General features: G+C 36.8%; 1 protein-coding gene across 1 annotated transcript in view; it reads right to left on the bottom strand.

The window, feature by feature from the left end:
- Positions 1 to 698: 698 nt before the first annotated feature.
- The window catches only part of LOC102525260 (N-deacetylase and N-sulfotransferase 4), a 230,211-nt gene continuing 216,168 nt past the window's right edge, over positions 699 to 14,741 (bottom strand). Inside the window, exons 10-14 of the mRNA XM_006217356.3 lie at positions 13,814 to 13,988; positions 8,193 to 8,363; positions 7,146 to 7,255; positions 3,574 to 3,676; positions 699 to 978 (exon numbers count right to left, since the gene is read on the bottom strand). Of these exons, the coding sequence (XP_006217418.1) occupies positions 859 to 978; positions 3,574 to 3,676; positions 7,146 to 7,255; positions 8,193 to 8,363; positions 13,814 to 13,988 (679 nt within the window). The 3' untranslated portion in view covers positions 699 to 858. The remainder of the gene's footprint in view (positions 979 to 3,573; positions 3,677 to 7,145; positions 7,256 to 8,192; positions 8,364 to 13,813; positions 13,989 to 14,741) is intronic.

Below are 14,741 nucleotides of genomic sequence, written 5' to 3'. Positions count from 1 at the left end.
ATCAGGGTGGCAAGACCTAGATTAATAGTATGGTAAGATTTTTGACCTATAAAGATGGCCTTACACCTAGTAGTTAATATATTATGCAAAGTATGCACTTTCTCACTCATTCTCCCCAAAAATGTCTGATAGATTTTATTGGAACCGTAATTCAAAATCCACTGAGAATGGCGTGCCCTGCCAGAAAAAAAGAGTATTATCAATGAGTATGGAAACTTCCAGATAGTCTCCTCCTACAGCAGGAACATAGACCAAAAATGTGGGCGGTGACAACTTCACAACTTCCCTAGCAAGTCAAGGGAATTCATAAAGAGGGGTAACAGAAGAAAATATGTGTGGGCTAAATAGAATAAATAATTGCTGCTCAAAATAAGAGTGTGGGATTATATAATTTTTTCATAATAAAAGCAAAATTGTTTTTAAATTAGCAAAGAGAAAATGTGAGCCCTTACTTCAGATATTGGATTACTGCTACCTCATTTACAGAATCTCAGTTCTTATCTTTTCCTCAGAATTCTAATTTGTCACTTGTATATAATCAGGGTTCTTAGTCATACGCAGAGTTTCCAAAACCTTATGGTTAACAGAGGAACTGGGCTGTATTATAATCCCCACACTGGAAACTGGATAATGCCACAAAACCCCACATTATTTCCCAAAAGCTCACACAGGGATTGATGCTAGTAATTGCCAATGCGTGCATATATAACATTTTTCATTTTATGAAAAAGATAGGAGATTTAGTCACACGGTCCTTTGTTGACAATCACAAGTGCATTAAGGGGATAAAAGTTTTTGTTTTTTCCTGTTTCATAGGAAGAGTCAGTAACTTGTGAGACTTTGTTCTCGTCCCCAGTGCTATCTCACTTTCTGCAGCTCCTGTCTCAGCCATGACGGTAGAGGCTGCCCCAGCCTATGTAGCAGTTTGGACAGTTCCACATTATGATCTCGGTAGTAATTAGAGAGGAAAGTTCTAGACTGGAAAGCAAACAGAAAAAGAAGACTTGAAGGAAGTTACAAGTTCATTAAATGAGATTGGGTATATTTCTGGATGCATTTCTTTGTATTTTCTGACAGACATGACTCATTTTTACCTTTCAGAAAGATTTGGCAGAAGTGTAGCTGTAAAGTAAAAATGGGTCAGGTATAACTTACGTGGCTAATATACCATGACAGCACTTGTGTATTGTGTGGTTCATGAAATCTACACAGGGAGAAAGGCTGATGAGAGATATCTAATTCTAAAGAAGAATGAGGTAGGTAGGAACCTGATGTGGTTCCAAGCCTACCAAAAAAAAAACACCTCTTTGTTTGAAATCGGTCAATTTCTATAAAATTGGGCCATAACATAAAAATAAAAAGTGAACATAATCATAAAAGCTAAATTTTATGATTAAAGAAATAACTTGCAACACTGCAAAAAATTTTTTTATATTTATCAGGACCAAAACAGATTTAAAAAAAATTATCATGCGTTTGTAGTTCAAAAATATTATAAGGTCTCATTACAAAGATCATTTTAATGATCTTTCTGGTGATTCTTATATTTCTAGTCAAGCTGGTGTGATTGGCCATTTTTAGATGAGTGGCTTAAAAAAGGATTATCAAATATATCAGTGGGTTTAGTTTGTTTTCTTTTCTTTCTAGAAAGCAGAAAATTTATAATTGGGTTTCTCTCTGGATGTCACTTACCTCATATTATAACCCAATGAACATGGTTCTGTGTCTCTTTGATTAAACAGTTGAGCTGAGCATGTTTTCCTGTGAGAAAGGAATGGGGGCAGTAATGGCCCACACATCATTTTCCATCTGATCAGAGTTACACTCTCTCTCTTAAGGCCTTCTCAATATTTTAGCACAAATGAATCTCTTTCTTCATAAAAGTCCCTTAGCAACTTTTGTCTATACTGTGGAAATGGACTTAAGACAAGTACATTTTGTCTTGGACCATTCACCAGGTATTTCATTACATTTCTTCCCTTAAACCAGGCTGTAAACACTTCAAATTCAGGATAAGATGTTTATAGAAGTCATGGGAACATTACATTGATTTCTTGGCAGAGTAAAGTGATTTTTGAAGCCCTTTTGAAATTATTGAGTTCAAAGGTATGGTTTGAGGACCTTCTGGTTCTTCTATCTCCATAGTAACACCTGAATCACTTCCAGTCGCCTTTTGCCCACCTTGCCTTAGGAGAGATACTCATTATAGCTTCTCAGCTGATTGCTAACTGGTTTCCCAATCTTAACTTATCTCCTCATACCATAACTTTTATTGAGAGATTTTTTCCCCTGCTTTTTTGTAGTTTGACATTGTTCTATGTATCTTATTATAAATTAGTGATCATAACTAATTTACCCTCCTATAATAAATTTGGGTTTGTAACTGTTTTATCCTGTATCCTAATTGTGATATTGTGATTTATAATAAGAAATATGTAGTTGGACTTTGACCCCATTTCTGGCATAGAGCTCTTAAAACACTTGGAATTTCCTAAGGGAGAGAGTGATAAAGGTATCTTTTGTTATGTTAATGAGGTGGCTTTTGGAGCCCACCCAAGGATGGAGCCTGGTTGCTAGAACCAACCTTGTGATTAGAAGGTTAGAACTTTAAATCCTATCCCCCCAACCTTGGGGAAAGGGAGGGGGCTGGCGGTTGAATTAACTGCCATTGGTCAATGATTTAATCAATCGTGTCTATGTAATGGAATTTCCATAAAGGCCCCAAAAGGACAGGGTTTGGACAGCTTCTAGGCTGGTGAACATGTGGAGACTGGGGAGAGCAGTGCACGCATTCGGCAAGGGCACAGAAGAGCCATGCTCTTCCCTGTGTCTCGCCCTGTGCATCTCTTACATCTGGCCACTCCTGAGTTATATTCTTTGTAGTAAAATAGTGGTCTAGTAAGAAAACATTTTCTCTGAGTTCTGAGAGCCGTTCTAGCAAATTAATCAAACTCAAGGAGGGAGTTGTTAGAACCTCTAATGGATAGCCAGTTGATCTAGAGCCCAGGTGATAATCAGCACTTTGGCACTGCTCTGTGAAGTGGAGGGGAGGGGAGGGAGGCCGTCTCGTAGGACTGGGCCCTTAACCTGTGGGATCTGATACTGTGGTTAGAACTGTGTTGAAATGTGGGACATGCAGCTGGGGTCTGGGCATCGCTTGGTGGAAAAACGTACCCACCCACATGCTGTAGCTGGTGATCAGAACACTTTACTCTCCATTGTTTAACTCAGTACCACACATGGTATAGGCGTTGGATACATATATTTAATATATAATAATAATGCTTATATATTTTATCCAAAATCGCTTGTTTAGTAGATAATTTATATAAGTACCTTACACATTTGGAAAGGTGCTACTGTACAGTCAACATTTATGTTTGAATTGCATCCCAGCAACACACAATTTCTATGGATATTTATTGATCATATGTATCTGTTGGTCTATCTATCTTCTAAATACATAAAAGTATTGATAGCAAAGAAAGAGCAAATAAAGGAAGCACATTTACTGTCTTCTACTTTTGAAACAGTTGTATGCACAGAGTATTTCAAAGATTAGGAAAACATTACCTCTGGATCCATGGGTGGATACTTTCGGCCTTTGCTTTTTCCAAGGCATTTGGTCTTTCCTCCTTCCAGTAATTGACACCAAAAGCCCTTTTGGGGATCAAAACTACAAAAGATCAAATATATAAATGATAATAAAATATAATGATTATAAATTGTGTACAGAATTTCGAGTGAGAGAGCTTCACCAATTGTATAAAGGAAATGCACTTTTGTATGCCTGTTGCTTTGATTTAATTTAATTCAGTTCTACCAATATAATTCACTGAATTGATCTGAGAGATTTAATTGAGGTTAAATAAATTATGTCATATATTTTTGAATAGTTCTATTGTTAGGAAAAAAGACATATAGATCTTTTTTCTTTCCTTATGTTGAAATTATTAAGTTCCATATTTTACCTATTCATCCATAAAAGATCAAAGATGAATCAACAAAACTACCACCCCTATAAAAAGGATCTTTAGAATATTTAGAATATTCATTTATTAATATGATTTCCCTGTTAAAATATATTAACAGATTTCTTTGAAATCATTCAATAGTATATATTAAGGGGACTGAATGTAACATTAACATACTTCTGTGAATATAAACATGAATTAATGCTTCTAAGAAAAATACTGTATTTTTTTTTAACAGTCGAAATGTTTTCACTTTTCAAGGAGGAATTAAAAGGGTAAAAATATAATTCACTGTATTTTTCCAGACAATGTGAGACACCGGTTATACAAATGGTAAGTGTAAGACTAGACAATACGTCAGTTCTTTTGTCGAAAGTAGATGATCCTACTGGATAATTCAGAACCCTATACTCTTAAAGAGAATTCTAATGTTGTTTTTGCCCATGCGGCTGCCCAAATTTACAAAAGAAAGAATGCATGGCCTAATTATTTGTTTAAACTCAGGTCTATAAGAATTTTTGTTTAGGACTAACAAGATAGGAAAAATGAAAGAATGAACAAATAAGCAGGGAAATTTTAAATGTATTGCTATGGGACTTGCTGCATGCATAAAACATCGAAAAGGTTTGCATTTTTGTTGCTCAGCAGATGTTTTAGAAGGATGACGCATAATTGACTAGGATGTAAAGTTAATTAGTTGCAGAATATTTTGTTGCCCTGGGCCCGTTCCTGTAATGCCGGTGCACCTGCAGTTTGCTTCTGCACATATGTGAGCTCATTTAGGGGGAGAGAGAAATTTTCTTCACAGTTCCCTGCCCAACCTATTACTAGAGACCTGATCCTTGCAGTCCAGGTTGTCCTAGTACATGTTATCAATTAAAATTAAATACATCACTGGTTAAATGGATAAAAGGAAGACAGGGTCATTTCTAACCTGGACTTTTCAATCTGCTCCTTGCCTCTCACAGCCTGTCTCTAGTTTTCATTAATTTCCCAAGAGGAAAAACAATTCGGCATGCTGTGCAAAATGAGACGGGGAAGTTGGCATAACGGTGCCCCTAAACAGCATTTTCTGCCACAGGATGAGACTTTTTAACTGCATTAAGGTAAAGTACAGCTCTGGCAACCAAGCCAAAATATTTATACACACACTGAGAGCATCTTCTTTGCTCTCTGGTGTGCAGAGGTCTCAGGATGGGCGGCCGTCTCTCCTTGCTCTCCACAGCCGCTGTTGTGAGGCAGAGTTTAATACAACCTGAGGAAGGAGAGCCATCCAGAATAGTGACAGTCATTCTTTACAGTCGCGTTGCCATCACCTTGAATCCACCTAATTGTGCTGTGCTGGTTTCATTTACGGCACGGACAACATTGTATCTACCCTAAGTCTGACAAAGGGCATTTATTTTTGCTAAGTTCTATCGAAGCATTGCTTTATGGTTTGGTTTTAGTAGGCCTGAAATTGTGAAACTGAGATGCAAAGCCTTTCTCAAATAAGCGGCAGACAACTTTGAGGACACGAACTGGTTGCCATACGAGTTCGTTTATTGCACTGAACGTCACTCTCATTATTAATTTTGGGAATGGGTGAGACATATTAAAAGCCATATATTCTGCACTTGTTTGTAATCTCTTCTTTAGGAGTATGCTTTTACAGGTTTATTGAACCATAAGCACTATTTGTAGTGAACAGGAGCGAATCATTCCCTAAACTCCTGCAGGGAGGCAGGGGAAGACATGCCGACATCGATAACTATTAATGTAAATGTATTAGAGGAAGCTTGGTTTACTTAATCAGCAGGGGCATGCCTTGTGTTGTTATTTCCAAGTGTAGGGGAAAACTTCATTAGACTTCTTTCAGTGGATAAGGAACAACCCAATCTTATTACTACTTTTCCTGTCCTTCCATTACCCTCTCTAATTGTCTAATTGCTGGTTCTAATCCGCTGTGAACTGGGAAATTATATAATCAAGCTCGTTAGGATTTTGTCTACAATTTAATAGGCTTTATATCAGGCCTTGTGAGGGAGTCAAGTACATGTGCTTTTAAATATATATTTTGGCTGCCTGGAGCTTTTGTTTTTGTTTGTTTGTTATTTTGCTTCTTTATACTTTTTATTTACATTTTCAATTATGCAAGTATATGATTTTATTTTCCCAAGATGACGGCAGCACTATCCCCCCTCCCACATTCTCTTCTGCAAGGTGCCCATGCCCCGCTCCATCAAGAGGGGGAGGCCCCCTCCCCTCGCCGTGGATTTGTACTGGCTTTAGTGACTTGGCTGTGATGAATAGAATATGATGTCAGTGCTGCTGTGTGACATGCCCTGGACCATGTTCCCTGGACATGTCACACCCTCAGAACACACAACCACTAGACTGTGAGAAAGTCACACAGAGAGGCCTTGTCACACTGAACTCAGCTTGGAGCCATCCCAGCCCAAGAACCCTTTAAGAGGTGAGTGGAGAAGTGAAGAATCCTCCAGAAGATTCCAGGCCCCAGCCATTCAAGTCATATCCAGGTAGTCATGTCTTCCTAGAGGTGGCCCCAGGTATTCTGAGCAGAGACAAGTTGTCCTGGATGTGTCCTGTTTAAAGTCCCAGCCCACTGGATCCGTGAGCATAAAAAAATGGCTACCGTTATATGCTGGTAGGTTTGGAAGGTCTGTCAGGCAATAATAGACAACTTCAAAATTATTATGTGATTATATTTGCTTATACATAATTTAATAAATACAGAGTAAAACATAGATGTGTCCCCTTCCCAATTCTGCCCCCAATACTGGTCACTTTCATAAAGCTAATGGTGGCCATCTGCATTTTATTTCTAACTAGTAAATTACTTGGGAGAAGAGATTATATCTTTTTCACCTTTGCAACTTCTGCACAGAGTAGGCATGTAAAAAAAAAAAGTTTACTTAATCAAATGTATAATGGGATAAAGCTTACAAAAAGGGAAATTTGTGATACATAAAATGCCTATAAGATAAATTGTCCCTGGTATTCAAAAAGGAGACACTACATGAATAATGAGGATATTCCTTGGATTGTTCTTGAGTAGCATAATGATGTATAAATTCACAGCCAGTATTAATGATGCTGTATACACACCTACCAGTGATAATTTATGATGGCAAATAATGGAAATGAAGTCAAGCATGAGAACAGACTCACGTTAGTGCTTCAGAGTAATTGTAATGAGGTGTAACTCCCAGGAACTTCTGGACTTCATCCATCACAGTAGCTGGGTCAGATCTCAGCTGCTGTCCATCAATAATTAGCAGCTGTAGAGTTAGAAATAATCACTTTATGAAGAACAAAACTAAATGAAGTCAACTGAGCTGCCTCCCTTGACCTGGTATGACAATTAGATCAGCGTGAATAGGAAGAAAATATACAATATATGCTACTTGGAATACATCATAATGTTTACTTTTCCTGTGTCCTTCCAAATAAACAAAGTTTGCCAAAGTCACTATTTATAACCCTTAACTAACTTGATTGTAAATCAGAAATAAACATTGACACTCTCTTGATTTAGTAGTTCAGCAGAAACATGGTTTTCCATCTGTTCCATAATCAGGTAATTATCCAGCCTACGAAATCCCATGAGTTACCCTTGGAGCCAAGGGCTTAGAAATAGTGGGCATACAGATGAAAATTACCTATATCTTCTCCTTGCAAACCACAATGAGAACTCAGGTTTCAGTGGCAACCTGATCTGGAATGAAGAAGATACAGGAGACAGACGCTTTTCTCAAATCCTAATTTCGCCTTCTATCCCAAGTTCCTGGAGCTATAACAGCACTTCGCATTTTGACAGTCTAATCCATGACCTCCTTCTTCCCATGTAAGAGTCCCACAGGACAGATGACACAAGGGTATCTGCACATGCTGGTCCACAAAGGTTTTGTCTAACTGGCTGCTCTGCTATTGGCTGAGAGTTACTGCCTGTGAAACACGTGATGTCTCCCGTGCAAGGACTTAACCACTCCAAGGCCAGCTACTATCCAAGAAGATCCCTAAAATGTGTTTCACAGCCACTTAACACTGTAATGCTATTATTGACATTAAAAATGTAAAAATCCACGTTTCTTCCTTAGGTATGGTCATCTCTGATAATAAATTGCTATCTGTGGCAATGTTAATTTATATTTCCTGTTTGTCAGTGCAAAGTAATCATGATATAATAAACAGAAGAAATTCATTTCAGGACATTACCTGAGAAGTAGCAAAGTAAGTTAGCCATCTTTCTATGTGGACTGCATACCATCCAGGTACTAGGCATCTCCTCTGCAAAGTTTTCAGTTCAGATGGGGCCCAATGGCCTGTCGTAATAACTTCATAGAAATTAAACCTCAGGGCAGCTGGATCTTCATGTGATCGTTGGTGCTTTAATAAAAAAATCAATTGGAAAGTCAATTTTCTTTATGCCTGCATGGGTATGTATGCATGTGTGGGTGTTTGATATGTGTATATGTGTGTTGGTGTCTTTTATTTCAAAAAAGTAGTGGAAAATTATTAATTGATTCTAGAATGAAAAATAAGGTGAAAAGTGCATCCTATATTGAAACCTAGGGAATGCATATTGCTTATTTAAAGTACAAGCCTTCCGTATCTCTCAAGTACCATTCAGATAAGCCTGTGGTTGTCTTCACGCCTAAAAGTTGCAAGGTGCAAGACAAGAGACAGGGTGCCAGGATTTCCTCCATGGGTCTGATCAGAAGTGAAAAGATGTCAGGGGCCAGACAAACCAAGCCTGATGAACAGAGACTTTGATTTTGGCAGGAGTAGGTTTACCTATTACTGTGCTCATTGTTCCATTACAGCCGCTCCTGCGGGTTCTGAAAAATCCCCCAGTATCCCTGTGCGGCAGGTGCTACGGGTATAGAAGGTGGATGTCTATTCCTGATGCAGGCTGAGGTGTCATATTCATGTTGATGTTGCCCAAGGCGCTTTGCTTTTGCTCTCCCAAGGGTTCCACCTAACTGCTCATTCCTAAATACCAACTCACTACTGTTTTTTAGTACTGAATCCTCCGAGTCTTTCACATCAAATCATCAGTGGTCAAGCTCAAGAGCCCAACACAAGTCAATTCAATTTCATAAGCATTATTAAGGCCCTTGCCAGAACAAAGACCCACACTAGCTTCTAGAGATAAAAAGACATAGGCAAGACAAAATCACTATCTTCAAAGAAATCCAAATCTTGTTGAAAGACAATAGATTAACAGATTGTAATGAAGTCACATATTTGATTAGAGAAATATCTTATTTGCTATGATGGCCAGACCAATGACTGATTAGATCTGAATGAAAGATGAAGAAATCTTTTTTAACGGTTGAAGCTTTTGAGCTAAAATGTAGTGAGAAAGATTTTGATGAGCAGAAATGAATAAACATGCAAACTAAGAAAACTTTATCTCTAAAGTAAATCTGATTGAAGTTGGATGAGGTGTGTGCGAATGGATGAATTGATTTTGCAAAATATCTAAAAGTGAACATAGAGAAAATTTATGACAGGATTAGGCTGGAAGTATAATAGGGCCTGACAGAATTATGTCATAGCAGGACTTATACGTAAATGAGAAGTAAAAATTACTAAGAAAGTAAAGATGATTAAAAAGTGGTGAATGGTTAAGGAGTAACTAGTGAGTGGTAGATTGGTAGAAATAATAAAATTTTTGAACCTTATTATTATATATTTATTGACCTTATTTATAAATGTATTATGCTACATAAATGGAGATAACATAATGCATTTAATTAATATAAGGTGCAGAAACTACAAAATTTGAATAAGGAAATATAAACATACTATGCACATATTAATACAGTGATGCTAACATTTCTGCTTTACACAGTGATAATATGGAATTGTACTTAATCTGCTCTATAATGACTTATACCAGTTTAACACCAACCTTTTTTTTATATTTCTACAACTAAAAAGATTAGCATAAAAATATGACCAGATGCCAAAAAGGGACAGGAAAAATTAGCACTGTAGGTCCTCTGTGAGGCCCATTATAAAAATGTGGCGTAGAAATTATAGTGGCAGGCGACATTTGTAGGAGTTTCTGAATTACACCTGCTAAGATTGAGATTTACTGTACTTACTGAATAGACAGGACTGGCTAAGTAATAGGTTTCATTATTTTGAAATCTGGAGCAGGCTGGGGACCCTACTCTTAGCAATATAACAATAAGAAGTATCAGAAAAAATATTCTTTTTACACATGTATGTTCAAAGAATTTACTTGAAGAAGTATGCATAGATTCTCTTTTATGTAAATGAGTTCATCCATTTTTTTAAAAAGATTCATATATACCTGCTTTAAGTAGGGACCATGCTTTCTGTCAGGAAAATGTGCAACATTTGGTCCCAAATATTGGCATTCAAAATGTTTAATTAAGGCTTAATATCTCAATATTTTTGGCACAATTTTAAAAAGTAGGTTTATCTTGCTTTGCAATATGAATTTTGATAAAGTGAGAAAGACACATTTTTGTATCTTGAGGGAGTCATTGATTCATGGATTCTGATAAAATAATTTCTGAATTTTGCTCCCAAAACAAGTGTTCCACTTGGATCCCCAACCACTTGCAGTCTCAATCGCAGTATCATATTTTTCTGTTCATCATCATTTGTTCTCAGCAATCTATGTTTATTAAAGGAATTTTGAAAAGTCAAGAAAAAGAAAGAAGAAAAATACAAATTACTTGCTATTTTGCTAAGTTATTAAAATTTTTTCTTTTAATTTTTTTTTATTTTGACTTTAATTTCTTGTGCCCTCATATCATTGGGATTTTAGTACATATGGATTGTTACCACCATAAATTCAAAATCATCAGCTTTAATTAGCCTTTAATTGCCGCAGGCAATGTTACATTTCTCTGGTCAACTTTATTTCACTCCTGTACCAAGCTTTCAGATTCCTTTATTCTCTCCTCAAACTACTGCCTCTCAAAATCCTCTTCCTTTTCATCAGATTAACTCATTCTTAACTTTAAAGGAAAAAGAGGTCATCATAGTTATTTTAATTTCTCTATCCCAGACCTTCAAATTTACCAGCATGTACATTTACACCCTACTCTACCCCTTAATTTTTAATGCGGGGGTTCTCAATCAGAGACCCACTGATATAAATCAGAGGATCTATGAACGCGAATCTGCAAAAAGAAAAAAAAAGCCTCTTTATTTTTAGTAATATCTAAGTAAAATTCAGTATTTATTGTACTTGTGATTTTACCACCGGTAAAAATCTCTTATTTCACGATACAGGTCTTTCAGATATATCACGTGTGGTTTCTGCCCATCACTACTTCCAAATTACAGTAGTATTAGTCCCATCATTTGATCTTGCCATTTACTGATTTAATAAATAATATTTGTGACTGATTTAAAAAGTGATTTTGATAACTATATTTCTATGTAGTTGTTTCCTTTGTAGTACTATGCAGTGTAAGACCCCACCAGACTGGCAGAAGGAGCCCAGCACAGGAAAAGTGAAAAACTCTGGAAAAGGAGTGCTTCCCTCCCACCTGAGCTACTTCCTGGAGCCTTTTTCCTGGCCCCTCCGGCTCCTCACTGATTGATTCCCCATCCCCCCCCCCCAGGTGGGAGCTTTAACACCCCTCTTCCTTTGAAAACATCTCATTATAATTCAAATCACCACCCCATAGAACACATTGTCCTTGACCCACTGTGCCTAGTTTCTCTCCTTCAGAATCACATCTGTTTGCATCTTTTGCAAGGGCCACCTCTATTTCTTCATCCTCACCTACTTATTTCTCCGCCATTTCCATCTGGGTTTGCTCTTTTCACTCTGTTGCTAAAGTTTCCACTTCCCTCCATATTTTTCAACTCAGTGAAAATAATTCAGGTCTTGTTTTGCCTACTTGTCCAATATCTTAGGAGCTGTCTGACACTATTGTCTCCTCCTCCACTTCACAATACTCCTTTCCTTGTATTAGGTGTCAATACGCTGATGGATTTTTTTCCTTCTACTCCTGTGGATTATTCTCTTGTCTCACTGGCTGCCACACCTGTTCTGTACTTTTCTTCTCTAAACCTTCTCTTTAGGCAAATTCACCATTTTTTGTGGCTTTTGCCTCTGATTCACAAATTTCTGTCTCCCGCTCAGACCTCTTTGTTCCTTTTGGCATGACAGTGATTCTGTACCTCCTGATCACCAGGTGTTCAATCCTTAGCCTCCCCACAACCCCCAACAACTCCTGAATCCTTCAGTGCTTCTTTTTCATGGGAATATATGGTCATTACCCAGTTGCCCGGATTGGAAATTTCGTTTATACTTGACACTGTTTTCTCAACAGGTTCTGTTGATTTTAATCCTTAAACATCTTTTGATACTTTCTTGATCTCTTTTGGTAGTTTCTATTTACTCTTTCTGCCCCTGCTACCTCCGTCTCTCAGCAGGACTACTGCAACAGTCTCTACTTGATTTTACTGAGTGGTCATTTCTGCCACTCCGATCCATTCTTCAACGAGCAGATAGCATCAAGTTTTCCAAGGGGAATTCTGGTAACTACACACCAGCTTAACATTTTCCAAAGGCTTTTGATTGCTCAAAGAATGGTCCCCACATGGTTCTCCTACTTGGCTTCCAGCACCTCGTGCCTCGCAGACTCATCGCCCATAGGTCTCCACCTCGGGTTTTACTCTATAACCACAGGACGTTAATTCTTTAACTGTGCACTGGTTCTTTGCACCAGTGGACTACACAGACTTTCCCTCTCCCTCAGTTGCCCTCTACCCTCACTCAGTTGATACCTACTCATCCTTCAGTTTTAAGTCTAAAGTTTATTTCTATAGAGAATGCTCTCATAGAATCTTCCATACTTCCTCACAGAGCATTCAAAATTTCTAACTATATATCTTTATGCATATTTAGTATCTACCCACACATTAGAATGAACATAATGTTTTAATTATCATTGTATTGATTAAAACCATCATTAAATGCTGAAGAATACTCCATTTCGTGTGACACAATTCTACATTGTTGGCTATTTACTTTTCGTTTTGTTGGTATTATTATTACGGTTGGTACTGTCATGAATAAAAAAAGGGCTATATGTTTTTCACCCTTTTGAAGTTCTCTTTATGATCACCTCCAGAAGAGGAATCACAACACAAAAGGATCTTTATCAACCTTTTTTGATAAATATTGTCAAATTAGCTTTCAGAAAATACCTCCCTATGTATCCTTCTATTGGAATGTTTGGGAACCTTTATCGTCACACCCTTGATAGCAAAGAGAATAAATATGACAGTTTTTGTCAAGATGATATTTTAAAAAATATCATTTTGATTTACATTTTGTTGATCCCTATTTGGGTTGATCATTTTCATATAAATTGTTGAGCAATTGCATTTGTGTGTGTATGTGTGAATTTGTTTATCTATTTTTCTACTAAAATATTACATTTATTATTTAATTTTTGTCAATGGGCAGAAGCTTTTTTTTAAACAAATTAAGGAATTTATGTCATTTACCATGTATTGCTAAAGATACTCTACTTAGATTTTTACTTTTTTATTTTGTTAATTGTGACAGATCAACTATCTTACATGTTTATATGGCTCAGATTGATTAATTTTTTGGTGTGTGATTTTTTTCTCTTATATTATGCTTGAAATTCCTTGACCAACTTGATATGAATTAAATATTCAGCTCATTTCTCATAATTTGTTTTGTTTGTCTAGCTCTTTTAATATTTAACTGTTCAATACATCTGGACTTTACTTGGATAATTCACCATTTCTTACATTCAAGCTATGACCACATGCTTTTAATAGTATTTTTTACTGCTTCATACCTGGTACCAAGAGTATGCCCTGTCTGAGGGGTCAATGAGAATGGTGATGATCTTGGCTTTGGGGACCAGGGATGCAGCTCGCTTGGGAGCTTCTTCTGAATGGAAGTAATTAGCACTCTTTTCAAATAGAAAGTCGCTTGTAATGTTGGATGGAGTAGGGAAAAAGTCCATATACCTGAAGGCAGAGAAAGAAATTAATTAATTTGAGATATAATTTTTTTCTGCCATACGATGGATATAAAATAATTTAAACATTTTTACATTAATTAATATTAATTTTTAACTATTGGTGTTACAATAGTCAAAACAGAGACTATTCTATACACTTCAAATGTGAAAACAACCTAACATATTATTGTTCTAATGGACTATTTAGGACAGGGGAAAGAGTGCGATGAAATAGATGGGTTGCTAAGGAACAGAGGGAAATTCCTTTAGATTTTGGGTTGATGTTCTGTGCTACTGAAAGCTAAATCCAAAAAAATTAAGTTTACCCTTGGCAAAGAGCAAATTATACCATATTGCCTAGTAAATGTTTTAAAATAGTAAATTTATGTTTTCAAACTTGAATATAAAATTCTTAACTTGAGATTAAAGTGCACAAAAGAGGAAAATGTGTAAGTCAGAATAGCTATAAAATACTAGACAGATTAGGGCATAGCTGCTTTCCTCCTTTTTAACTTCTGCATAATTTGTAGTATGTGTAGCAATGTGAACACATTATAGTCTATCTAGGGTAATTAAGGGGATATTTCCTGCCAGTTGATCCTGTGGTGCCTTGATAGGTTCACTCCTCCATATGCTGTCAGAACATTCCTCTGTGTGTAGATTATGGAATCAATATGTTCAGAGGTTAATTCAGTGCTAGGCGTTAATTATGTGTGTAACCCTCCTTATAGCTCATCACTTCTCTAACCCTCAAATGTTC

The sequence above is a fragment of the Vicugna pacos genome, chromosome 2 (assembly GCF_048564905.1).
Source record: "Vicugna pacos chromosome 2, VicPac4, whole genome shotgun sequence".
Classification (NCBI taxonomy): Eukaryota; Metazoa; Chordata; class Mammalia; order Artiodactyla; family Camelidae; genus Vicugna; species Vicugna pacos.
The sequence above is the reverse complement of the archived record's forward strand: the minus strand, read 5'-3'. Positions and strand labels throughout refer to the sequence as shown.